This window comes from Carassius gibelio, chromosome A6 (genome assembly GCF_023724105.1).
Source record: "Carassius gibelio isolate Cgi1373 ecotype wild population from Czech Republic chromosome A6, carGib1.2-hapl.c, whole genome shotgun sequence".
Lineage (NCBI taxonomy): Eukaryota > Metazoa > Chordata > Actinopteri > Cypriniformes > Cyprinidae > Carassius > Carassius gibelio.
The window spans coordinates 24,187,333-24,214,330 of NC_068376.1; the positions used below are offsets into that span (position 1 = coordinate 24,187,333).

A 26,998-nucleotide genomic window follows, 5' to 3' on the forward strand; every position below is an offset into this window, starting at 1 on the left:
CTCGGTACTGATATAACAGACAAACATCTTACCAAGTCTCAAGTATTGGGGCAAAATAGGTTAGTTATGGGTTAAGGTCTGCTGACAGGTGGTTTTAGGGGTTGTGATAATAACATAACGTTATTTTTTTTTGGGGGGGGGGAGATTATATATGTATATATATTAGGGGTGTAACGGTTCACAAAATTCACGGTTCGGTTCGATACGATACACTGATGTCACGGTTCGGTTCGGTTCGTTTTAGATACAGCAAAATGCAAAAACATCTCAACTTTTCAGAATGCCGCAAGCGCACCGCGGGTCATGTGACAAGAACCAACCAATCAGCTTCATCCTTTCCCGTAACAACGTTGAGAGCTCAGCCAAGATGAAGGAACAGCTGATCATAGTTGTATATGGATTGCAATTTTGAAATAAATTTAGTAGCAGAGCTACTGCAAGCGATTTTTAGACCTGCAAATCCATTTATCCTTCGCTGAAATTTCCGTGTCTCATGGAGAGAGCACGTCATTGTTGCTCAGCAAAGACAGACGCCTCATGAGCGCTTCTGCCCAAGCGCTTTGGAAAGGAGGAGAAAGACGCGCTTAGCGTTTTCCATGCGTTTTTAGGCACGATATGTGAACGGCCCCTAAGGCGCTCGCTCACTCAGCACGCGCTGAAGGCTCGTTGCAAAATGTCGAATGCATTTAACAGACCAGAAATATAAGATCCTAAAATAACCAACAGGTCTGGTGTTTGGGTTGGATTCCCTGTAAGCTATAGTGTCTAAATGCTGCAGGGATAGTTTGCTGCGTGCATGTTTCTCCTTTTTTTCGTCTTTTCCCAGATAGTACTGACGCATATATCCCAGATATTCCCGCTGGTGTTTTTTTTTTTTTTTTGTATTCCCGCTGGTGTAGCCTGTCATGTTGCAGATGCGACATACCGTTGTTTTTTTTTATCCACCACTCTCTTGCCATCACCATTATAGCTTAAAGGGAATCCAAAGTGCACCCAAACACCAGACCTGTTGGTTATTGGAGGATCTTCTCATTTCTAGTCTGTTCAACGCATTGGCTATTTTGCAACGAGCCTTCAGCGCGTACTGAGTGAGCGAGCGCCTGCTGAGTAGCCTAACATAAACATATAAGATGGTGTTTTTTTCTTCTTCGGGAGTGTCAGGGGCGTTGCCTGTTACGTTGTTTGGGTTATTGGGCTACCTTGTTGAACGCATATCATTATATTTCTCTCTCTCTCTCTTTTTTTTTTTTTTTCAAATATAATTAATTACTCCAACGAACCGTTCGGTATACGTAATGCGTACCGCGTACCGAACCGAAAGCGTCGTACCGAACGGTTCAATACGAATACGCGTATCGTTACACCCCTAATATATATATATATATATATATATATATATATATATATATATAACAAATACATTATTATTTAAATGATTACTTGTGTCATGAACGTTCTATTACTAATCCGGATTTATCTTAAAGTGGAAATGTTTTAAAAACAAACGGCAGAGGAAGCTGCATGAAGAATCAGTCAAATAAAAAAAATATATATAATAATAATAAATAAATAAAGGTGACCTACTGACCTGATTGGGGTCATCGTAAAACACACCGACAGAAGACAGCTTCGGTCCGATACTGCAGCTCTCCGTGAAAGCTGCTCCGCTGGCCTTGTACGATCCTTTTCTAAACTTATATGCAATCGTGATGTTTTTCACCGGAGGAGATCCAGTCCGAATCACGACTTCAGAGAAAAGCCCGGAGTAAAAAACGAAGCCCACCACAGTTAAGATAAGACAAATGACCAAAAACAGAATCAGCAGTAAAATTACAAAGTCAGACATTTTTGCACGGCTGTCAGAAAATCCAGCACACACGCTCAATGTCTATGAATAATTGTCAGTTACTGTGATGGCACACACAAAACCAATCCTTCCGCTTTCCGAACAAGCCTGTTTGCATCCGTGTCGCCCGGTAGATGTTTACAGTATCTGTGCTTCACTGCAGGTCAGTTTACACCCGTGTTTTAGTTGTGTTATTGACACAGCTGAGCATTTGTTTATCTTCCTCTGTACATATACATTGTACGCGTTTCTTCCTGGATGCACCATGTGACTGTGACTCAGAGGGTTGGCTTGAAACGAGCCAACCAAAGTGATGAGAAGTCCGACTCATTGCCGCGAATCGGTTCTTTCGAACAGGTAGAATGTAAAACCGATTCAGTGATTCTTGGAGCGATCAACCGAAACACGTGGATGTTCTAAAGTTTTTTTCACCAATATTTAAATTAAGGTTTAATAATAATGTTTATTATAATTTCATTATGTGGAATTGTCAGCATCTCTGTCATACATTCATATACTGTCAAGAACATACATAAAAAAACACCCATGGTCAAAATTAATGTAACTGACAAAATTATTAACATTAACATTTGTATTGAATATAAAAACAAATAAACAAATTATCATATAAAAACAAGCAAATAACATTAGATCTGTTCAAGAAAACCACTTGATTATTGATAACTGAACATTGCGCAACAGCATTAATCAAAATCTTCAATTTAATGAGATAAAAAAATCCCCAAAATATATATTTTTTGTAATAAAAAAGCAACAATAGTGTGCTGTTCACTAATATATTGTATTTTTTGGAATTTTCTAAAGAGAACATTTAAAGCTGCAATTAAATTTCATTAATTACATTATAATTAATCCAAAAAACACAATTTTTGCATCATTATAATCTACAGTATGAAAAATACATATTTTGCAATTTGCCAAAGATTACACTTAACACTTTTATTAAAGTAAACTATTTAATTGCATTATAATGCCAAACTTTGGTGAATGATGGCATAATTGTAATAATTAAAAATTTTCTAAGATTTGCTAAAGATTACATTAAAATAATAATAATAAAAATAATAGTGTTTCATTTCTTAATTATAAAATAATAAATATAATAACTGATTGGTTGATTAGAACAACATTGTAGAAAAACATAAAACAGGGTAAAGCAGGTTTAGATGTGTGAGTTCTCATTCTTTGAGAAATGGAGCCTTTTTGGCTGGTGCAGAAGCCAAACTAAAGTCCAGTTTACGCCACATGTTCTCCAGCAGGAAAAGTAATTCTGCATGGCCCAACTGCACTTCCTCCTTTAACTACAGACAAAACAGCTCTCTATTATTTTTCATAAAATGAAAGTATGTACTCGTACTGAGAACGGACTCATTTTACCTTACTATGCAGCTCAGTGTCTAAAAGTGTCGGTGACAGAAGGCCACACTAAAGCACGCTCAGAGCTTCAACATCCAGCTCTCTGAAGAACGGCCAGTACGAAGACAGACTGATCCCTGATTTGGCATCCTTTTCTTTCTCCTTCTCGCTCGCTTTCTCTGGATGATCCTGCCACAAATAAAATTGTCAGTTTGGGGATGTAAAAAGTTCTAAAAGCTTGAAAATAAAATAAAAATGTCAGTACAGATGTCAGTAAACCAGTGGACATCGAGTATGTCTGGACCTGTGAAGGACTGACCCTATATATAGCACAAATCAGTATTCTGATTTCTCCAGCATTCTTACCTTTCTTTCCTTTCTTTGGCAGAGCAACTGAAGAAGATGGTATCATCCATCAAAGTTAGCCTGAGGAGGAGTGTAGCCTGGTGTAGCCAACACAACAAACAAAGTTAACTTTTACAGAGAAAATTAAATATAGCAAATAGACAAATTTACTTAAAACGAATACATGCATATAAACAAATACAAATTAATAAACATAAATAAAATACATAAGTCGCTCTGTCACTGGTACCTGCCAAGCACGTTCGCAGTAAACTCTGAAGGTAAGTGATATTCTGAATACGAGTTACAACCTTCATTTTCATCTCAGGATCATTCTGCTTGCAAAATGTATTCACCAACTACATTCATAAAATAGACATGCATACCAAAAAAACAAAACATAATTCCAAGCCATAGTTCCAATTTCCAAGTAATAAAATGAACACAGAATTTTCATTTTTGAATGAACTATTCATTTACACATGAAGTGAGTACTTCAAAAAGGCAAAACAGTCATATGAGAACTTGAACTGATCGATGATGGCTGTCAAGTCACTCTGAATTTAGTATTCTGCTGTACTGAAGAGGTGTATTAACCTCTCTGAACCAGCTGATGGTGTAAAAGAGCAGAGAACAGAGGAACTCTCTCTCAGTCTCAGACAGACTCTCCACCACCTCTATATCAGTCACAATCAGAGGACAGCCTTTAACAGCACAAAACTCTCCAAACATGCTTTTCAAACTTAAATACATTTGATGCATCTTGTGATGTTAGAACTAATCTTACAGGTTATACATATTCATAATAAGAAAACATGAAAAAAATAGGGCCATCTAATAAAACATTTTCTTTTACTCAGTGTTCAAGACAAAACACAATCTAGAATAGAAAAAAAAAACTGCAGGAGTACAGTATCTGACCTAGCAGAGCATCAGTCTCCTCCAGATCGCTTTGGTGCTGCACTTCTTCACAGAACCCCAGCAGGAGGAAAAACGGGGACAGAAAAAAGTGGAGACACATGCCTGTGAGAGTCATTCGGATTGTAACATTGCAGAGATTATTAATTAATTCAATGCTGATAAAAAAAAAAAAAGCAAATTACAGGTTGATATACTGTATGGATTTGCGCCGTCAACAAACAGCAAATAAACACAGAATAACTGTGAAATATTTTGAAGTGAATTTCAGCCATTTTTCATACATCACATATAATGAAGCTATATATATATATGAAAATATTAGCATACAAAAAATTTACTCGAAGTAACCCCTGAGACTTTCATTATATAAGTATTTTTTATATTTGAACAATTTAAAGACAACTTGTGTAGTAAGTGTATAATTTTTACTGTTTCTGTTTTATTTGTATATAAACCTTGCTCTATATCAAGGAACATCATTTATGGTATATAAAAACATCTTGTTTTACAGTGTACAGTAACAGAAGGGTTAGTCTAAGATCAGCGCTGAGTATTCAGTAATAAACTTTCTTTCTTGACTCCAGTTTTGTCTGTTTACTGCTTTAGTGAGCATGAGAGACTCGTTTCATAAATCTAGAATACCACAAACTTTTGAACAGTGTTGTACACACTCAAACCATCAGATCATCTAACTCACCTGTCTGTGTGTCTCTTTGGGCAGCGTGAGAGCCTTTCAGGTTTATTCTACATGAACAACACAAGATGAAGAGTGAAGATCAAAGATCACAAAACTACTGAGGGTATTTAAGCGAAAACCATTTCAATGCACCAGCAAAGACTTTACCTGCATGCCCCCATACTGCCCACCATCATGACTACCAATACGTTTGATTTTAGTCTGACTTAATGAAATGAACTGATTCAAATACAATTTCCTTCCAAATGGACATCAAAGCAGGCATTTGTTGTAAGCTGTTATTAAGAGGTACTTCTTACCTGCTGACAGTAGGAGTCAAAGCCAGTGCAGGCCTGTTTGTATAAGTGACATCCAAAAGGCACCACACAGCAGTCTGGAGATGGCAAGAGTCCCTGAGCTAGAGCCAGAATTGATGAGAAATAAGCCTGCATCACCTGTATTGAACATTTACACCATACCTGATATGAACAAGGAAAACCAATACTTCGGGTAGCATAATTAGGGCTGTTCTTTTAGCATTTGAATGAAAGCATCCCTGAGTATTACCCTTAAAGGTCTTACGCAAGAGACTTTCCTGAATCAGACCATTGCGAAATTTGACCTTGAGCACTCTCTCTGTCCCTCGCTAGCTGTGGTTTGCATTAGTGGAGTGAAGGATGAACAGCATCAAAAGATCAAATACTGGAGAGACAACAAGTTTAGTTAATTCTTGCATTTGTATTTTCAGGCACGAACTGTGTCAATCTAATGGGAAACACATAAAAACATTTTGATAGAAATCAATCAAACCTTGATGGCCTGAAAATCACTCATTTGAACAGTAATTATATCACTTCAGTCGCATGAAAATATAGTACCTAGTGCTTGGAAGGCAGAAAGGCAAACCAAAAAGATTAAACCAAGATTAAATTAGCTCTCATCTAACTTTTTAGCCAAGCCTCTGAGATGGTCTTCTGAAAGCGGATAGCTGACTTTAAGACCTCCAGAACCAAAGCTACACTATCCTAACCACTGCTGCATGATGGGACACTGGAGGACCCAAGCAGTGACAAATAAAATCAAGAACAAGACAGAATATGGCCAACAGATCTGGACATATTACCAACTTCTTCTTTGTCTTTCAGTGAGTAAAGCCAGTCGTGGGTGTAACTCCTCAATGACAACACTGCACATGGTTTCTCGAGTATGGGCGCATTTATTAGCTTTCTCAGATGCCATGAAACACCGTGAAAACTACAGGACAGGGTAAACAGTGCAATTAGACACTCAATTTTGGCTTGCTAACACACAATTGTAAAATAAAATTAGCTACCTCGTGGCCGCCTGTCACTTCAGAGGTCTTTAGGCAAATATTCAATCGATTTGTGCATTTTCTAGCTGTGTACATTGAACAGTATAATCAGCACAACACAAATTCACACAAATGTACAAAACAAGTACCTTATGCAGCTGGATAGCTAGCCTTTGGAAGCTGCCTTAAGCGTGTCTCTCGCTCTGTTGTAACTGTGGCCCGATAGTCTCTCAAGCGCTCATTAAATCTTGCAATACTAGCGGTACAAACCAAAAGACTAGTGTAACTGTATAATAAAACATATTGCATCTTAAGGAAAATAAAGACACATTTTATCAGTTTGAGTAATAATAATATTCAACAAAAAAATATTCCCTTTTTTTCTGAACAAAAAGAAACATCTTTATGCATGAATCCTTTCAATGACACTGTGGGTTTGAGAGGGATGGATGAGAGTAGGTAGATGAAGATAGAATTTCACTCAAGAGAGAGCAGGAAAAAGTTTCACCCTGACATGGCTTTGCTTTTTATACGACTCTGGGAGGTCTGCAGCACAGCTGGCAAGACACACTGCTCCAACTCCAGCTTTTTACGCAGGTCACACACCACCATGAATGGACATGAGCATAACTACAGCGCTATAATGATCTGAAACTGATTATACAAACTGATCAATTTTCACAACCAAAAACAAAAACAAAACAAAGGTCAGTTTAGAGGCCTGACCTCATTAGCATCAGATGCCGAGATGGAGTGTAAGATGAACTTCACTACAACAGGAAGATCCTCTAACTGCACAGCAGAGAGCGTTCCCATTACTGCCTCATGAACCTGACAGAGAGAAAAACACACAGGATTTTTAATAGCATATACTACAATTGAAATTGCTAAATTAATAAAAAAAAAACATTTCAGCAAAGATGCTTTAACATTATAAAAAATGATTTTTACATAAGCATATTTAAAAATATATTTCAAATAAATGCTGTTCTTTCAAACTTTCTATTCATCAAATAATCTTCATAAAAAAAGTGCACAAAAATATTTGACGGAAATTGTTTTCAACTTTGACCATAATAAATACTTAAACAACAAATCAGGATATTAGAAGGATTTTTGGAGGATTATATGACACTGAAGACTAGAGTATATTTTTAGGGAAGATATTTGCCTGTTTAGAAGTACCTCAGACAGTAACGCAGAGCTCAGATTCAAACTGGATAAAGCATCCAACATAGGCACAGCGAGCTTCAGCGAGTGTTCGGCTGAAGTAAACCACTGCACAAGAGAGCAGGCACAGACACAGACTCACTTAAACACAACGTACACAATGATAATAAGTATCTACATTATAGTCATAGACAGCATTACCATCACGGCCAGCTATAATTACTAAACCCAACATAGGTCAAAACAACACAACTTTAATTTCATGCATTGGGAAATGGCACAAAAAACCAGCAGGAACAGCTACTGTTAATTTACTTCAGTTGTTTGGCAATGTCTCCATGCTGGGAATCCTCCAGGATTTCAGGAAGGCTGGTAATAATGTCCCTCTGGATCTCCACCAGAGCCACAGACACCATCTGCATCAGCTTACTGCTCAACTCCTACACATACACAGCAGTTAATCAGACATCAGTCAGACACTGGTCCCAGCAATGCCACAATTTGGCTATTACAAACATTTATGTCTACTACAAAGGAACTGTTGGCATTTTCTTCGAGTAGGTTTCTCACATTATCATTATTAATGTACCTTGCCATCTACAATTTGGTCCAGTTTTTCAACTGGTTTATCAATAAAGAGTATATGAGTAATAAAACAATTGCATAAAACAATGTTATGAATTCTTGTAAAGTTTCAGATGGAAAAACAAGAATCAGTGCATTAATATCCTGCTGTGAAGAGGATGCTGGCACACAAGGTAGCAGGCAGTTTCAGAATCTCTCTAGGTCTTCAATGTATGTTTCCAGTGTAGATATAAATTCCTGAATTATCTATAAAACAGCCATTTAACAATGTAATCATTTAAAGTAAGCTTGAAAAAAAAAGTAATGCAATGATAAGCTGTTTCTCACACTGGGGAATCTAGGATTTTTTCGTAGATGCTACTGAAAAAATATTGAATGCAAACAACATTGTCATAATTAAGCTATCAGTTGTGTGATTTCATCTACCTAATGTGAAATAACTAATTTGCTGTAACATCTCATATCAGTTCAATCTTACAATCATGGTACATGAAAGATCTCATCATATCTCCTCAAAAAAGAAACAATCAAACAATCCCAGAATCCATCTCTGAAGATGGTAAACAATCATTTTATGACGCAAGAACTAAATTACACATTCGACTAACTCGACGAAATTACCGTATTTGGAACAAGGTGTGGTCAGAAGTGTTTACCTTAACGTTACTCCCAGTAATGCTGGTCTTAAACGATTGTTACTTAAATGTTATATTAATAAATGCTGATTAATTTTAGGCTTGAGCATAAAATAAATGACAAGTCTGTTGCTGTTGCAACCTGCATCCTTGCATATCCTTGCCGCGCTAGTGTTTCGTAAAATCTAGGGACCGTGGTAAAAGTTTGTTTATGGTACGAATTGTTTTGGGAGTTTACTGTATGTTTATGTCTATTAACTATATCTGTCTATATCTTTCTTTCTCTATATTGATTTTAAAAATGCGAAATACATCAAATAGCAAGTAATCATACCCACAGGAAAGAAGATAAATATTCCCAACCTTTAGCTGTAAACGTAACTCTATGATACTCCCTGATATTTCATGGGCGTGTATTAAAAGTAGGCGTGGAATCTCTTGCCGTGATTGGTCGCTGCATAGCACGCCTCCCACATTTGTCAGTTTTATACAGGTGTAATTTTCCTAGTTCCTGTATTAGTTACCTGCGAGACAACGGTGTGGGAGTAAACATGGCCGGAATAAAATCGTTTTACGACATAACAGCCAAAACCCTTACTGGTGAGGAGTTAAAGTTTTCTTCTTTCCAGGGCAAGGTGGTCCTGATCGAGAATGTCGCTTCTCTTTGAGGAACGACCACCAGGGATTACACCCAGATGAACGAGCTCCACGAACGCTTCTCAGAGAAAGGGCTTGTGATTCTGGGAGTTCCCTGCAATCAGTTCGGCTATCAGGTAAGATGACTTACAAAGCAAAACTCGTTTTTTATTTATATGAAATGTGCCAAATTTATTAAATAACTAAGTATAGGACTTCTAATATATATATGTATATATTTATATATATATATATATATATATATATATATATATATATATATATATATATATATATATATATATATTTAACAATCAACATTTATATAAAAATATATAAAATGAGTTATATGAAATTAGATTTTATGTTTATAAAATTTACCAAAACAAAATCAATTCAAATTGAGTAATCACATATTAAGCAACACTCTTTCAAAAGTATTTTTCTTTGGTTTAGTAGTCATTTTATCTTAAAGAGATTCTCTAATATGTTTATTTTTTTTAAAATAATTTTTACTTTTAATATATGAGTTTAATAATGAGCCATCTGCAATGCCTATACTCAGTCATCTACTATATATTTTTCTTTGCTTTGCTGTTTTAGGAAAACTGTACAAATGAAGAGATCCTTCTGTCCTTGAAGTATGTCCGTCCTGGCAATGGCTTTGAACCTAAATTCCAGCTCTTGGAGAAGGTTGACGTGAACGGGAAAGCCGCTCACCCTCTCTTCTTATTCCTCAAGGAGAAACTTCCATTCCCGAGCGATGAGCCAATGCCCTTCATGAACGACCCCAAATTTATTGTGTGGAGTCCTGTGTGCAGAAACGACATCGCTTGGAATTTTGAGAAGTTTCTCATTGGATCTGATGGAGCGCCATTCAAACGCTACAGCAGGAGATACCTGACCAGCAACATTGAAGGAGACATCAAGAAACTTCTAAGCGTAGCCAACTAAAATGGCTAATGAAGTAATAATCCAGCTTCTGCATTGCAAACCTTCCCCTATATGGATCTCCAATAGGCTTTCATGACAGGTTGTGCTCTCACGTGCATGATGATGCTATGTTTGGACTTTTACTTCATGAAGGTGCTCCTGTAAACATGCTTGTCTGTGGGGAGCATCTGATGCCGTGCAAAAGTCCTAACTGAACAGTTTCATTTAGCTCTTGGGTGGCACAACATGCATTTTGAACCAATAAATGTTTCCTTGCTCAAGTTTCAAGATTGCCTTCATTCATTTCCCTAAGGGTTGTATCTGTTGTGTAATACGGTACTGATCATCAGGTGCTTTGAAGAGGTTCATTCTATTTTAATGAGTTCCAGTGGAAACTTATCTCTAGTGTGGGTGTGTGAGGCGGGAGTAGAATTTCCCACTGCAGGTACAAAAAAACAAAAATCGAAATTTGCTTATATTTTGGACCATCTATTATATAATTATAGACCACCAAATCAGCATATTCAAATAATTTTCGAAGGATCATGTGACACTAAAGAACAAATTAATGACAACTTTGAAATCACAAAAATCACACAATTATTATACATATGAATAAATATACTGAAATAGAAAAAAAAAGTTATTTTAATTGTAATATTTCACAATATTGTTGTTTACTTCTTATCAAGTAAATGCATGCTTGGCGAACATGGCGAGCATTATTTTAAAATCTTAATTATTCCAAAATATTTTACTGGTAGTGCTTATAGTTTATTGATATAAATGCACACATCTTTATTTAAAAAGAATAATAATAGTAATAATAATATGTAAACATTAATACATCCGATTCGGTGGAATCTTTTGACTGATCCTGAAGATTATTACACATTTATAAATCATCTGATGCGAATCGATTTCTTAATGTTATAAAAGAAAAAAAAAAACAGTAACAAAGACATTATCTATAACCAGGCTTCCACATTTTATTATATTTTCAATTCAAATAGGCTTTAATCAAAATCTGGTGTTGCACATGTTGGCATGTTAAATAGCAGAACACAAAGCAGCTATGTACTGTGCCCCAGATTGTGATTATGTACATCTATGCAAGAAAGGTCTTTGAAATTTAAAAATAAAAATTAAATAGATGTTTCACTAATGAAGGAGCTGCAGGGGTACAGCTCGAGTCAATGATCAGTTTGTGTCTGTAAATAACAATAGTGGATTTACCAGTCAAGGACTGCTAATACCATAGAAAGGTGAACACCGGAAATAAGTGTAGTTTTGTAGATTCAAAAGTTGCATGCTGTTTTGCCACACACACACACTACACACTTGTATTTTGTTCTTAGCAATATGAAGCACTTGTCTTTCGAGCTTGGAGTTGCTGCTAAAGCCATCTGACACACATATCACAACTTATCACATGGCAGATGTGCCAATGTAAATCTACAGGTAATGATAAAAGATATTCTTTATATCTATAAGGTTGCTCTTAATTAAAACAACGGTCATTCTTTGTGTTCCTCTTTGCCGTGTACTTGTACCTGTTCAAGGGTCATAAATTTAGCACCACTTTCGAATACTCTGGACTGAAGCCATTTAGAAAGCAGAAAAATCCACCGCAAAAACAAGCAAACAAAGCACAAACCATCATTATCTGAAATAAAATGCTTCGGAACTGCATTGGGCACAACAACCATGACTTAAGTTATTCCACATATTTTTTCCAGCTTCCGTTTTGACAGTTTTCGGGGCATAAAAGGCTGTTAGTGTGAATATATTAGAGAGCAGCCCCCCAAAAAATCAACGTAATAAAGAAAAAAAAAAAAAGTGAAATGTTTCTCTCTCCCGTATGGTACATTTTGAACAAAAAGTGTGGCTTGTGATAGGATAAACAAAACATGGAGACAATATTTAATGTAAGAGCGCAAGCTTCTCCGAGAGAATCTCTGTGCTTATCACCACACGCTAAAGTTATTAAACACAGAGTGTCTATTCTTCACAGGAGGCACATGTTACAAGATGCTGATAGCTAGAGTCCAACGTAAGTGTGTAGAGGCATAATTGAAACATTTCAGATGAGCGTAATGTTGCATACATAGTCTATGTCTAGGCATTTCCCCTCTCCCGATCTAGTTCATCTAACATTCATGTTGTCCAAAGAGAGGTTATATTGCCGTATCTCCCTCATTCACATTTCAGACTAAAAGAAATGAGCTTCTATGATCAGCAGGCATCAAGGTCCAAGAATAAAGTCTTTCATGTCACGCTTCAAACTAAAATTCTCTTTATTATTAATATTCATTTTTTTTGGCTCTTGATAAAGAAGCATGTGTGAAAGAAAACATTTAAATAAATCTAAAAACAAAGGGCCTGTTGGTGAGCCTTTAATAGTCACTGAAGTAGCCAGGGATGTGCATTGGTGCATTGATGATTTCATCTTTATGTAGTTTTTGTTTCAGTGCCAGTCCTTGAAAGACTAAAAGAAACTCAGTTGGTGTCCATGTGGTCATCCAGGGTCTCTGGAGCTCCGCCTAGTGATGCGGAGGGGGTGGATTTGGACGGCGTGTCTGCATCTCTGCGTTGGTAAAAGAGCACATAGGCTGCTTTAGTCTGCAGAGAAAAAAAAAAAAAAAAGACAATTCTGAGTCAATGTACAAATCAGCAACTGCCAATCCCCAGTTTCTATTGGACAACAACAGAAACTGAGGAAACACTTGTTGTCATAAACAAATGCTGGCATATCTTTTAATAAAATGGAAAGCATGGTAGCCTCACCACAATCTGATCCTCAGTTGACGACGACACACTGCTGTCGTCAAAGTAATACCATTTTCCATCCATCTTGTTCTTGCCGTATGCCGTGTCTGCAAAAGGAAATGAAATTGAATTTTGGCAATCAAAAACAAACCAAGCTATCGTTTCCAAGAAGCAATATAATGACAAAGACATAAATGATCAACTCGGTGTTAAAGTTTCTGTAGTAATACATCAAGTGTGAGATTCCAAACTAGATTGCAAAGGTGAACAAGTGAAGGTGATAGAGGGAAAATAAAAGGCTGCTGACACAACCTGTTAGACAACCCAGTTATGTACTGATATGATTGTTAATATATAACTGGACATATGAATAGTAAGGACGTCATCTCATAATGGAAGAGTCGTGCAAATTTAGAGAGACTTACAGTGGCCTCCGCCCATTCCTCCATAATGGTTGGAAACGGCAATCAGATCATAGACATATGGGTCAGCTTTGGGGTCACAAACAAACTCTGACATGTTCAAGTCCCTGTGTGAGAAAATGTACATTCATTTCCAAACATGAAGTCACCAGAATTCCAGACATTTTCTAACACTTTGTACATTTTTATTTGTAAAGTTAATTTCATAAAAAAACACAAACTACTAAAGATGAATCCCTGACAGTAAGTGTGGCTGATCAAATTGTTTTTAATTTTTTTCATCAAGACATCAGTACTAGACTACAGTTTTGGGTTTGTCAACTCCTTTTACCACAATGAACAATGGATACCTTTGTCTGTCCAGACAAACATGACTCAGCTTCCTGGTACATTGCACCTGACTTTTGTGCACTCTTTCCTGCTTCCTGTTCAGTAAGGTAACCCAAATCCAAATAGGATCAAGGCCAAATGCGCATGGCAAATAACATTAAGAAAAAAAGCCCAAATGTGACATTTTTGATATCCGAAGTGCCAATATTATGTCAACATTTATACCTGCTTGCTATAAATGAATGCGTCACATTATAACAAATTAATTTGATGAAAAAAAATCTGATGAATGAATACAAATGTGCACTTGAAGTCAGATTATGTATCATCCCCAAATGGGTGCAAAATAATGACAAAGGCTTGTGGGTGGAGGGAATATTTTTGGCACCATCTGGTGGGAAATTTACACAAGCACTTTACATGAAGAGGACACACTGTGGCGTCTTACTGAAAGGAACAAGTCCCATGTTCTTTGGAAAATATGAATAAAAATACACATTTTGTTATATTTACTCACACATATATCATCTAACTGCCTTGCAACAGAATTACCTAATTGGAAAGTCTACTACTGTGTCGAGCTTGTCTCTCCAGCAGCGGTTGTATGAGAAGCGCTTCAGATGCACGACCAGAATTCGTGGGAGAGACCATAGGTCAAACTTCTTTGTGGCCTGCTGGTGTTTCTTACACGTGGGGCAGTACCTTCAGAGGAGCATAGCAATCATTAAAAATGCACTAAATGTGTCAAAACTTCTGCAAAACACTTGACCTTGGAAGTATGGGCAATAAATGTCACAATCTGTAATGATCTAAACATCCTCCTCACCAGGGGTCGTGTTCTCCTAGGGTCTCCATTGTAGTAAAGAGCTCAATGCATTCTCGTAAAGCTACTGTAGTCTTCTTCTTCTGAGCATGTAGCATGCTCTCATGTTTGTCATAGGCCTGAGGAGAGACTTCACATTAATGTCTTTAATTCAGATTTAGCAGGCAGCAAAAAGAAAAGGCTGATTAGTCAGTTTTTGTAAGGATGATAATAATAATAATAGACTTTAGGGGTGTAATGGTACACGTATTTGTACCAAAAATGTCAGTATTGCTTGTGCTGAATGTAATTTCAAACACTGAGTTTCTCGCCCTAGGATGGGAAAACATTGTTTATATTGATATGCTTTGCTGTAGCAAACACATCTGAAAAATAACCAAGGACATAAGAGTGAGCTGCTGCCAAATAAGTGAACAATCCAAGATTAAAAAAAAAAAAAATCATGCTTAATATAAAGTTCTTGAAACTAAATCAAAAACTTAAGTGGGCTTGTCCTACTGTTAGATGTGTTTGATAAATGTAAGATCCATTTTCCACAGAGAACAACCAACATCTTACAGTTGTAAACTTACCTGTAACTGTTACAAATTCAGAAGTATTATTTTAATGACAAGCTCATCTTTGTTTAACTTCACAGACTTCAACGAACATGTGCACAAATGTCAAATAAAGTGGATTAGAATTGGAACAGGGTTGTTTTTTTTTTTTACATATTTGCATCCAAATCTCTTCCCCACTTACAAAAGTACCATGAACTGCAGTACACGATGAAAGACATTTTTTAATTCAAAGACAGTTTGTTCAGGACACTACTGTTTTATAAAAAAGAAACAGCACCCCCTGCTGTACCAAAATTATGCCGCACTGTGACTCCAAAAACACATAACAAACCATCATTTTTGTGTACCATTAAACCCCAATAGATATCTTTTTGACCATTGTGTCACATCTTGCTGGACCATAATTACACTATTTCCTTAACATCCACTGATCTACTGGTTAACACATTAACTAGATGATTTTATTTTATTTTTTTCACAAAAATCGTTCATAAGTTTGAAGTTTTTTTTTTTTTTTTTACTTTCTACAAAGAAATGAACCCACCATTTCCACAAAAATATTAAGCACCTGTTTTCAAAACGGATAATAAGAAGAAATGTTTCTTGAGCATCAAATCAGCTTACTACAACGATGTCTACAAGATCACTACACTTTCTAGAGTAATGGCTGGTGAAAATTCAGCTTTGCATCACGGTAATAAATTACATTTTAAAATAAACTAAAATAGAAAAAAAAAATTAATAATATTGCACAACTACTGTTATTCCTGTATTTTTGATCAAATGAATGCAACTTTTTAAAAGTAGTGTAATTTTGCACACTTCGTGGAATATAGAGCATTACCTCAGCCTCCTGGTCATCATAGCACAACTTCTTTGTGTCCGAGTCCCAATCAATGGCTACTGTAGAGTGAGCTGTAGAAAGAAATATTTATCAGTTTTGATTGAAGGGCCAGAGCAAGTGATCATAAAGAGTCAGAAAATAATGGTCACAGTTAACTATCCACCCGATTCATTTTTAGTGCATCAAATGTAAAAAGGTAATAGTTACTTGTGAGCTTTAGGAGATTGCCATCAAATGGGACAGAACTAATGTTGGCTGTGCCGTAGGAGTTGACCATGCTGAAAGAAAAGAGTTTTGGCCGAGAAGTAAAAGATTTTCCAGCACTGCTATTGGGCCCATTCTCTGGTTCTGAATCCTCCTCTCCATCCACAGTGTCTGAATGGCTGTTCTCTGGTTCTGGACTCTCCTGGTGATCCATGGCTTCCTCATCACCTGAAACGAACACATTTAACAAGATCAGATCTGTATCTGATGAATGTGAAAAAAACTTGAAATGGATGACAGTATGAATGCAGTATTTGGGAGCTTTTATGACATTTGCTCCCAATGGTTGAGTGTCCTACCATCACAAATTCCATTGGGACCGTTACAGGTTCCAGAGTGGTTGCTGTCATTGGATCCAGCGCTGCAGGAGGCTCCATCTGAAACTTGGCTGCTGCAGTCACTCAGGCCAGTGATATGACTGGAAACTGAAGCTAGGCATTCTGGTGATTGACTGCTGCTAGAGGACGTGGCCGAGGCAGATGCTCTACTATCAGTAATGGTACCCTGTGAACGTTTAACGTAACGCCTAAAACAAAACATAAATAAAAGTTAAACCCAGATTGCAGTGGCAGAAAAATCTCAAGTAAAATTGAAATGGACCACCAAAGCACAACACCAACCCGATCCTCTCCAGCACGCGCTCATAGAGGGTATCCACGGTAAGGTTGTGGCGCTGGACAGTGATGAGGAGAGGCTGGCCGAAGAGCATTGTGCCCGAAGAGCCTCCGCTGTGCTTAGAATGCCTCTCTCTGAAGTACACTGGAAGGTTCATCTTCTCACTATCTTCCTCTAACACCTCATAACTGAACCACAAAGACACAATCAGAAAAAGGCCACTCACTCGAACAAAACACTTAGCTGAGCAGCAAAACCTATAGTATGGAAGACAATTCAAAAATATCCTACAGTTCAGAAGTTCGTAGTCAGTGATTTGTTTTTGTTTTGTTTTTTTTAAATAAATTAATATTTTCATTTAGCAAGGAGCCATCAAATAAATAAAAAACGACAGTAAAGACATTTTCAATGTTACAAAAGACTGAGATTTCAAATAAATGCTTCTCTTTCTTTCAAAATAAAATTTTTTTTTTTTTAATCTTTTCAAAGATTCCTGAAAAAATTAAAAAAAAAATTTGTGCAGTTTCCATTTAAATATTCAACAGCACAACTGCTTTCAACTTTGATTGAAATTAGAAATTTAGCACCAAATCAGCATATAACAATGATTTCTGATCATGGCACAATTAAGATTGACTTAATAGCCATAGAAAATTCAGATTTGCCATCAAAGAAATAAGCTACATTTAAAATATACTAAAATGGAAAACAGTAGGGGTGTTGAAATTAATCGTTGCATCGCAATGCGGACGTGGACGATTCTGCATCAATGCAGTAAAAGACCTTAATCGATTATAGCCTATGACGTCATTCGCATATACGCGTGTCAGTCATGCGAGTTTAAAATGTCAGAAGGATGCAAAACACATATGCAAATATAAAAAAATGCACCTACAAATTTTATATCTGAGATCTGGGCACATTTTGGTTTTTATAAACGAATTGGTAGGCACGACGAGCTGGACAAGACATGCGGTGTGCAAAACCTGTCAAGCTGATATTAAAAATGTTGGGAATAAAACTAACTTAAGAAATCATGTCAGACATTTTCACCCTGGGATGCTGACGCAGCTGGCCCAAAGGCCGACCCAGCTCAGCCAACGATAGTTCAAACAATATCAACTCTGCAGCACAACTCAGAGAAAGGGAAGAAAACAACTAGATCAGATCTGTATTTATTAGTTCTAAATGCTCTGTTGTCTGTTGTGTGCAGACTTAAATTTAGTCAAATGTTTGCTACATTCAGGAAGTGCCCAGCACTGTTATTTTATATTTATTAGATTTTATGTTGTATATTAGAGCTGTGCAGAAACTTTTAGTTTTGAAGACTGTACTATTTATTATGGGTTATAAATTAAGTAATTTTTTATACTTTTTATTTTTGTTAACATTTAAATACTTTTTGAAGTAGTACACTGCACTTTAAAGGCATTCAGTACTTGACAGTTTCATGTGCCTTTAGTATTTATTTACTAGTGTTTACTTAATACTAGTGTTCATTTAGCTGTTCAGACTTAAGTTTTATTTGAAGCAGATAAAATAAAAAGGTTCGAGTTCAAATATCTGACTGCTTGTAGACTATTTACTGATGAAAATGTAGCCATGTGCAGGATTATTGAAAACAGAGGTTGCAAAGAATGCATCGTGAAATCGAATTGAATCGAATCATTGACATGATAATCGTAATCGAATTGAATCGTGAAACCATTGCCATTTCACACCCCTAGAAAACGGTTATTTGAAATTTAAGTTAAGTAATAGTATTTCAACAATGTTACTTTATTTTGGATAAAATAAAAATGGCTCCTTGTTAAACATAAGAAGCTTCTTTAAATAATAATAAAAAAAAAAAAAAAAAAATTAACGGTAATGCGGGTAGAATTAAAAAAAATGACTTACACAAAAATGTCATCCTTCTCCAAGATGTGATTGAGACCGTCATCCCGTTTGTAGTTTTTGTGGAATCTGTGATTGTAAACATCTGCAACAACCATCTACAACAGTATGGGGGTGGGTAAATGACAATTTTTTTTTTAAGAAATAATTGTTTTAAGCAACATAAAAAAAATTGAAAAATGATTGTTAGGTGGGAATGAGGGGACACCATGAAAGTCTTACATTCTCTGAAGAAACTCCGGATAGCTTGGCCAAAGCGCTGCACAGGTCTGCAACTACACCCATTTTGGGAACGACTACACGATACTGAAAGATAAAAAAATTTAACGTTTAGCCCACCTCCTGGACGAAACCATGTCTCTGAGTGTTTTCGGGAAAATGGTTCTTACTTGCATGGGTCTAAACTGCGGGTCAGTGCGGACCAGGAACACCTCCATAGTGCGATCCTTTTTCATGGGCAGGGGCAGTGTGAGGTAGCAGAAGGGGTCAAAGGTAACGGAAACTTTGGAGCATTCTGGGCAAACCAGTGTAGATTTGAACAAGCCATGGAAGATGTCCACGATTACAGAATCGTTCCGCAACCGGTGATTCGCCCATGCTTCCTTGGCTACAATCTACAGATAAATGAGATACCCACAACTCTTCAGTAATGATACAACATTCTTCGGTTTGAAACGTAAGGGCCAAATGCTTATAATGTTATAGTGGTCAGAATAGTGCTTATTCACAGGTACAAAAGAAATAAAATCTGTCATCTGATGGTTTATCATTTTCACTACTCCTGTATTTTGTTTCCAACTAAAATGCATGCCATGTTGTTTACACATGAATGTTTACCTCATCAGGCCGTCCCTCAGCATCTCTCAGGGCCAGATAAGGCTTCTTCTTAACACGGTTAAGGTCCTCATGTAGGCCGTCCAGGAGAAAGGCCAACAGCTCCTGAGAGTCTTGTTGCTGGTACCCTGAGAACTGCGGGGCAAACCGACCAACCTGGGTCTAACCATAGAGAGGAGATACGGTTCATTCAGATTGAATTATAAGTGTCCATTTTAAAAATGGCCAGTGAGTTCCATAGTAACTTTAGCCTCTGTAGGCTAAAGATGCACTCACTTTAAAAGTGCGTGGCGCCACATAACTGCTCCGACTAAGCCACATCTGTTTGACCAGATCCGCATAGGCCTCTGCAATCTCCCCTCGCATCCCTAATGGATTTTCCCTGTTGATCTCAGCTTCGTATCGGTCTTCCAAGAAATATTCCGTTAGAGGGGGAGTGTTGCTCAGGCACTGAAATAAGAAGTCAATAAGAATGAAAAGGAAATGAGGGTTTGTCTGCTAGATGTGATAACTACAGACATCCATCAGATTATCCATATGCCCATTAGCAAATAGGGCAGATTTCAAACATACTATTTAAATGATCATTCACTTTTGCATACCTGGAGAGCGGAGTTCATGAAGCAGGTGTTGCCCAGGTTGCTCAGACCGCAGAGGCCTTCCTGAGCGGAAGATTCTCTGTAACTGTAAGAGGAGCTGTAGGAGTTGTAACTTCCCAGTCTGCAAAATGTATGGTGGGTTAGCAAAGACATTCACCATTAGTTAACACCCCAATTCAGACCATCACAAATGGTCCACCCAATGTTGAATACAACAAACCTGACCTTGAACTGAAACCTTGTTTCAGTTCCCCATTTAAACTCTCCCAGTAAGGAACTAAATTACTAGTTTATCTGTGGAGTAATTTAGGACTGTTTTATGTGATTTAATCTGACCTGTTACCAGAAGTACTGTTGTTCAGCATGTAGCCAGAGTTGCTATTGCTATCCCCATTTGTTATTGTGGAGGATATGGTGGCAGATGAGTTAGAAGAGAGTTTTGGGGAGGTTGTAAAATTCCGAGAGGTGGAAGTACTGGACCTAGGCATGAAATCAAAGAATAGGTTAGGGTAAATCCAAACGGATAAGAACAAGAGTTAATGGCTGTAATGATATGAACTCCATAGTCATCGGGAAGAAGGAGGCGGGAACCGGCGCACAATCAAAACATCTTTAATAATCAAAAATAAATACAAAACGGCGCGTCAGCCCCTCACGGCGACTGACGCGCACAAATAAAAGCCAAAACATAAAATAATATCCCAGGCCTGGTCCTCTCTCGTCCTTCACGGTCGTCACTCCAGTTTTATATCCTTCCATCTCCTACGTGGGACTCGATACTGGCGGTGGGGCGCAGGTGTAGCTCATCTCCAATCACTACACCTGGCCTCACTCCTCGTTCCCACGCCTCTCGGCCCCGCCCCACTCGCCACAATGGCAATCAAAGTAACCAATTTAAAAGAAAGCTCCCAATAATTTAAAAATTCAGGTACCTCCAGTTCTGAACCTAAGCATTAAGCTCCAATGTTAATACTAGTTTGAGTGTGAAAAGGACCTAAATTGCATGTACATACTTGGAATGGCAGGTCTGTCTGGGCCATGTGCCATCCTCATTCTTCTTCTCTATAACAAGAACCTGAGGAGTGAGATGAGGTTGACAGTTTATGAGTTCACATCACCAGTCAGACTCTCAAACAAACCACACCTGGAATGGAATGCAGCACAATGGTTTACCTGGCCCTGAAAAAGCCCTGCGTCCTGTACGGTACTGTCGAGCTTGTTAAGTTGTTCGTAAGTGTTACTCATATATTTATTCCAAAGTCGAGTTTCCTTTTCAGATGGGATATCGAATAAAGACCTCATTTCCTTTTCAATAGTATCTAAAGGGGAAAGAATGGATATGAAATAATTAGTCACAAGTAGGGATGTCAACGATTAATCGATGATCGATTAATTGTCGATAAGAGATGCAATCGATTAAGGCTATCGATGGTCGGTTAACCGATTCAATGTTGGGCTGCGTGCGGCTCATGCGCACTCAACACGTGCGAGCGGCTGTGAGTGACGGTGACGATATATAAAAGCATCATCATTCATTCACAATGTACAAATTAAGCTTTTAATGTGATTTAAACTTTAAAGTACATTAAAATAGAAACAACATAAAAGTTCTTCAACATTAAATGCAATAGAAATGTAGTTACTAATCATTTCATCAGATAACTGTTTTATATCGCGCGCTTTGCAGGGCTGCGGGACACAGTGACAGGACAGGTAGTCTATTCATTCCTACAACTTGTTAATTCATTCCTACGAATTATTAATGTGGCAATTGTCCATGTTTCATTAATTTTGTTCCCTAAATAACCCATGATTTAAGTGAAATAAGGGAACAAATTAATAAATCGAACGAATTCTTAATTCATGAAATCTTTAATTTCCCTTCCCATGTTTACCACAGTAAGAGATGCGAAAACAGTTATTAAAAGCGAAAGATAATAAAATAAACCTGGGAAATTAGAGGGTTAGACTATGAAGATTTAGGAAAAGAAACAATGCCTAAATATACTGAATTTGTGGAAATTCGTGACCAACCGGCAAACCAGAACAAAGCCGCGTAAATGAAGACTATGGGGTCCAAAAGCATGGTCGCGATCTAACATTTTCCAGTTAACCTATTATTCCTCTAATAAACAAAGCTTTTATACCACACTTGTCATAATCAGATCTTATCATTTCTAAATAAATAATTGCTGGATTCAAAACAGCGATTAATAGGCGCTGTGACCGACACATTCCTGGAGCATTCAGTTTAAATAGACCGTAGTATACTGGTCCACTCTGCTGTTATGCCAAGGACGTTTTTGCTCATATGAAGAGGATCATCTTTTCCGTCTATATGCGAATGCGTGTTAAGTACAAGCCTAGTTTACATTATAAATAATAGTTTAACATTCAAATACATTGCGAATATGGAAACATTTCGATTTGTGCCGAATGAGACATGAGCAATAACATCCAAATAAATCTAGCCAAAGCCAAAACCATTTAAAGATGCGCGTTCAGCGTTCTACGTGCGGGATTGGAAACTGTCAACAAAGTAAAATGACCTCAAAAGTATGGCGCGCTCTCTTCATTTTATCAAATGATCATAATCGCATCTATTCATTTTATAATCCTGCTACTAGCATTTTATTCAGACTAAAACCTCTTTAATTCAAGTGAGAAAGCGTTTTGTGTGTGTGTGTGGCTTTTGCACATCCTGTCATACCGCTGACTGCGTGCCTGCAATAGACACATTTTGCAGTATTATGGTTAACGATTAATCGATTAATTGATCGTTAATTTAAACGACGATCGATCATGGAAATAATCGAAATTTGACATCCCTAGTCACAAGGTCAAATTTGAAGTCAACCATATGCACAGCTGCTGATAATAGCTGTAAACAAATAAAATGAATGATGAATGAGCAGTTTTCAATAACTACAGTGCCTTGTAGTGATGGTAATGGATATAATCAATAATGAAATACTACTGATGAGAGAAACTGATATTTGAAAAGTTTGTAAGTCTCGTACCTATAGTGTCAGCTTTGCTGAAATGGCGGGTAACAACTTTGTCGATGTTGTCATTATCGCACAGGTTCAACTCAAGCAAATACACTTCCACTTTACAGTGCTTCACAAACATTCCATGTTCAACAACCTGGAAAACAAGAAGAAGAAAAAAACACTCATTAACACAAAGCAAATCAAAACTAGAGGATTTTAAAGCATTTCAGTCCACACCTCAACTCAATTAATTAAACTTTAACCATTTAACTGTGTAAGAGTTTCAATGCAATTCAAAAATGACAATAGTATCACTCAATAACCCTGTCTGTAATCACTCAAGCATATCAGACATGTGTAAATATAGGTATCTCAAAATAAAATGGAAAACAAGATATTACCACAATATGAAACACTACAAAGAAATATACAATACACAAAGAAAGATGTAGAACCTTTCTGATGATGGGTTTTTGACCCTCCAGACAGCCGTACCAGCTGACCAGCTTATTCCAGGCCTCTGTAGGAACTAAAACATAGTCTAACTCATCTATGAGATGCTCTTTCAATGTCTGCGACTTGTGATCTACAATACAGAGAGAAGAGAAGAAAACCATTAGAAAAACACATTAGAGCCCTATAACACTACACTATATTGTCCAAAAGAAATAGCCATGCAATGCTCAGATTTTGTGTGGTGCACAACAACAACAAAAAAAAATTCCTTCAGTAATAAAATTTGGTCATCATTTTTCAAGTTTTTTGACTTTCTTCCATAAAACACAAAGGAGATATACTGAAGAATGCACTTGTTTTTTTCTGTCATTACAAAAATGGGTAATGGAGATTTCAAGCTTCAAAAAGAATGCAAACAACATAAAAAAGCCATACAACTATATTTCAAGTTTTCTGAAATCACATGATAGCTTTGGGTGAGAAAAATCAATACAAGTAGTTACGCAATGATAATCTTCTCCTCCAGTGATCTGTTAACTCACATTACTTAATTATTAAGTAACTCAAACAAATAATTTAGAAGAAGTCCAATGAAAAGACCCGATGTATACGGTTTGTTGTGTATGGTTTAAAATCTCCATTTGAGCGCCACTGAAGAAATGAAGTTGGATTTGGGACGACATGAGAGTGAATTAATTAAAAAAAATCAAATTTTCAGACAAATTATCCCTTTAAAACTGAAATATCAAAACATAAGTACACAGTAAGCTCCTTAAATTATTTAGGTATTCACATAACTGCATTAGAATTCATATTCTTAAAAAGGGCTGATAAAAATGTGTCTAGTATTATGACAAAAATAATTGTACTGCTGGCAAAAAAAGAAAGAAAAGATTAAAAAAATGACAACACTTATCTATGAGAATGTGAACGACACTCAACACTGATTACCTGAAAAGAGTCCAGAGTTGTCAATGGGTCCTGGGTACAGATTGTGCTCTCCAACATTGTACAAATCCCAGCTGTCAAAGCCCACATATTTCTTCCACTGTTTGAACCACCGGCTGTCAATCAAATACCTAAACAAGTGGGACAATAGGTGGAGATCAATGAAAAGACAGTGGAAAAGGATAAATAATGTGTTTCTAACCTAAAATATTAGAGCTAAACTGATGGCACAGCAAATATATATTTGTGTTGTTACACATCTACAAACATAGAACAGTCAATAAGGAAGTCTTTCTTAATCTAATCTAAAGTAAGAACTTGTTCCACTACATAAGCTTGTTAACACTGGATTCCACTCTGCCAAGGGGCAGACATATATGACTTTTTCTCTGTGGAACACAGAAAGAGAAGTTCACTTTCATTTTAGGGAAAATGCATTGAAAGTGAAAGGTAATAGAAGCTGTAAGCCTCTTAACTTTCTGCCTAACATCTCCTTTTAAATTCAACAAAAGACTGAGCATTTAAAAAAAAAGGTGAAAGTTGAAATGTGAATGATCCGTTTATTTTATAATGTTAAATTGTAGTTAAAGAATGTAGTAAACATAACATCTTTAAAAACTGAGTACAGTGACCTTCAAAATCAACACAAAATACCGGTTTGGGTAAATTAAATAATTTTAGAACAAGTCTATACACTGAAAGTACTTCTAATCCTACTGAAACCTAAAAACCGTCCTTTCGATCGAGTCGCTATTTATTCTAACTCCTCAGTCTGCTTTCAAAATAAAAGTGGACTGGCCATCCAAACATATAATATACATATAATAACGGGCTTAAAATCTGAATAATGTGTATACATTTTGGGTTTCTAATCTCGAGTAACTTAAGATACATTTTTGTGTATTTACTATATGTTCCATAAACAACAACAACTATCGCCAAACAACACTGTGAGTAACTGGGTGTTATCCAGAAGCCATGACAAAGCACTCACTGCCTCACAGTAATACTGATTTAGGTAGCTTAGTCTTCGTCACAACTTCACAGGGAGGGGTTTGGCCGTTATTTAAATCTAGTTTGACAGTTCTAGTTTGATTGTTTTGACAGAAGGTTGTCGTCTGACAGAAATTAACACTTAACCCGTCAGTGAAACGCAAACTAGCCTGGCTAACTAGCATCGGCTAATGGAGTGCCTTACATGCCTGACGCTACTCTGCCATGTAACTTAGCTTATCAGAGAACTGATAAGCGACAAAGAGGTGAAGGAGTTTATTTACCAACCTTTACACAACTAACGTGTCTGAATAGGTCTTATGTTTCCATTAATTTGAAATTTAAGATGAAAACGGGGGAAATATGGGAAGCTATGGCTGGTAAACCTTTGCTAAGTTAAATAGCTAATGTTACAAAACAGCTTCCTCGTTTTCAAACCGATATAAATAGCATTGAATCATTATTACAGTAAATTACACGCGTGACATGTACACCAACTCGATAACAATAGCAGCCTTCAAGTGTATGGGTGTTAGAGGAGCAGGTGGCTGTCCACAGCCCGGCTAGTTTAGAGATTTCCGGCAGCCGGTGTCTCCGTCTGTAACGTAGGCCTGAGCAGATGCCGACAAGCTTTCTTTGACTTCGGCTTCACATAAAAACCTCTTACCACTCATCTCCCTTTCGAAGTGGCCTCTTTAGCAGGGTGCCGATGCTCTGCTTTTGACTTTCCGTGGACGGTACTGGTGTCTGTGCGATCACCGGCTTCTCGTCAGGGTCCGAAGCGTTACCCGACTCGGGTCCGCCTCCCTCCGCCATCGTGCAGCGAGTGAACCCGCCGTGACCGCGGGCGCGCTGAAGTATACAAGGTACGCGCGGCGCTAGAGGGAGCGCGCATACTTCCAACCAGGAATTACATACTTCATGAATAATTAGGGATCTGGGAAGATAAGCATAAGCACTAATACAGTTTAAAGTATTCCTATCATACGCTACAATAATTTTTTTGCCTAATAGGAACTGATGCAAATTGTCCATGAAATTGCGCTTTAAATAACGTATTTGGTTTGATTTAATCGCAACCCATAAAAGTAAACCGACTTACGAAAGATTTTGGTCTGAATGTTCACAAACTCGTCTGAAGGATTCATTTATGAATCTGAGTTGGTTGAGTTCGAACCGACAACGGCCTCTCTAGGATATGTCATATTTTGTAAAA

The 26,998-nt window shown here is 37.1% G+C and overlaps 2 protein-coding genes, 1 long non-coding RNA gene and 2 pseudogenes across 4 annotated transcripts in view; 1 reads left to right on the forward strand and 4 right to left on the reverse strand.

Annotated features, from left to right (window-relative positions):
- Positions 1–2,125, reverse strand: part of LOC128015821 (testis-expressed protein 264) — a 63,118-nt gene extending 60,993 nt beyond the window's left edge. The window contains exon 1 of the mRNA XM_052600005.1: positions 1,589–2,125. Coding sequence (XP_052455965.1) covers positions 1,589–1,846 — 258 coding nt within the window. The 5' untranslated portion in view covers positions 1,847–2,125. The remainder of the gene's footprint in view (positions 1–1,588) is intronic.
- Positions 2,126–2,938: 813 nt separating this feature from the next.
- Positions 2,939–5,221, reverse strand: LOC128015823 (uncharacterized). 2 transcript variants are annotated; one of them, XR_008184014.1, is made up of 5 exons: positions 5,187–5,221; positions 4,490–4,534; positions 3,590–3,666; positions 3,245–3,412; positions 2,939–3,168 (listed from the first exon to the last, which is right to left on the reverse strand). It is a non-coding gene; the product is annotated as an uncharacterized LOC128015823 (long non-coding RNA). The 2 variants fall into 2 exon arrangements; XR_008184013.1 differs by lacking the exon at positions 5,187–5,221 and having other exon boundaries at positions 4,490–4,576.
- Positions 5,222–6,018: 797 nt separating this feature from the next.
- On the reverse strand, positions 6,019–9,031 carry LOC128015822 (Fanconi anemia group D2 protein homolog; annotated as a pseudogene).
- Positions 9,032–9,374: 343 nt separating this feature from the next.
- Positions 9,375–10,724, forward strand: LOC128015824 (glutathione peroxidase 2-like; annotated as a pseudogene).
- Positions 10,725–12,331: 1,607 nt separating this feature from the next.
- LOC128015825 (ubiquitin carboxyl-terminal hydrolase 4-like) lies at positions 12,332–26,629 on the reverse strand. Its single transcript, XM_052600007.1, has 22 exons — positions 26,450–26,629; positions 24,793–24,920; positions 23,841–23,971; positions 23,413–23,539; positions 21,566–21,711; positions 21,406–21,467; positions 20,729–20,872; positions 20,396–20,513; positions 20,070–20,243; positions 19,797–19,955; positions 19,349–19,573; positions 19,182–19,265; positions 18,963–19,057; positions 17,069–17,251; positions 16,748–16,974; positions 16,392–16,616; positions 16,185–16,255; positions 14,784–14,899; positions 14,510–14,659; positions 13,631–13,734; positions 13,224–13,312; positions 12,332–13,058 (listed from the first exon to the last, which is right to left on the reverse strand). The coding sequence occupies exons 1-22, from the start codon at positions 26,596–26,598 to the stop codon at positions 12,936–12,938; spliced, it is 3,030 nt and encodes a 1,009-aa protein (XP_052455967.1). The 5' UTR covers positions 26,599–26,629; the 3' UTR covers positions 12,332–12,935.
- Between the last annotated feature and the right edge of the window lie 369 nt (positions 26,630–26,998).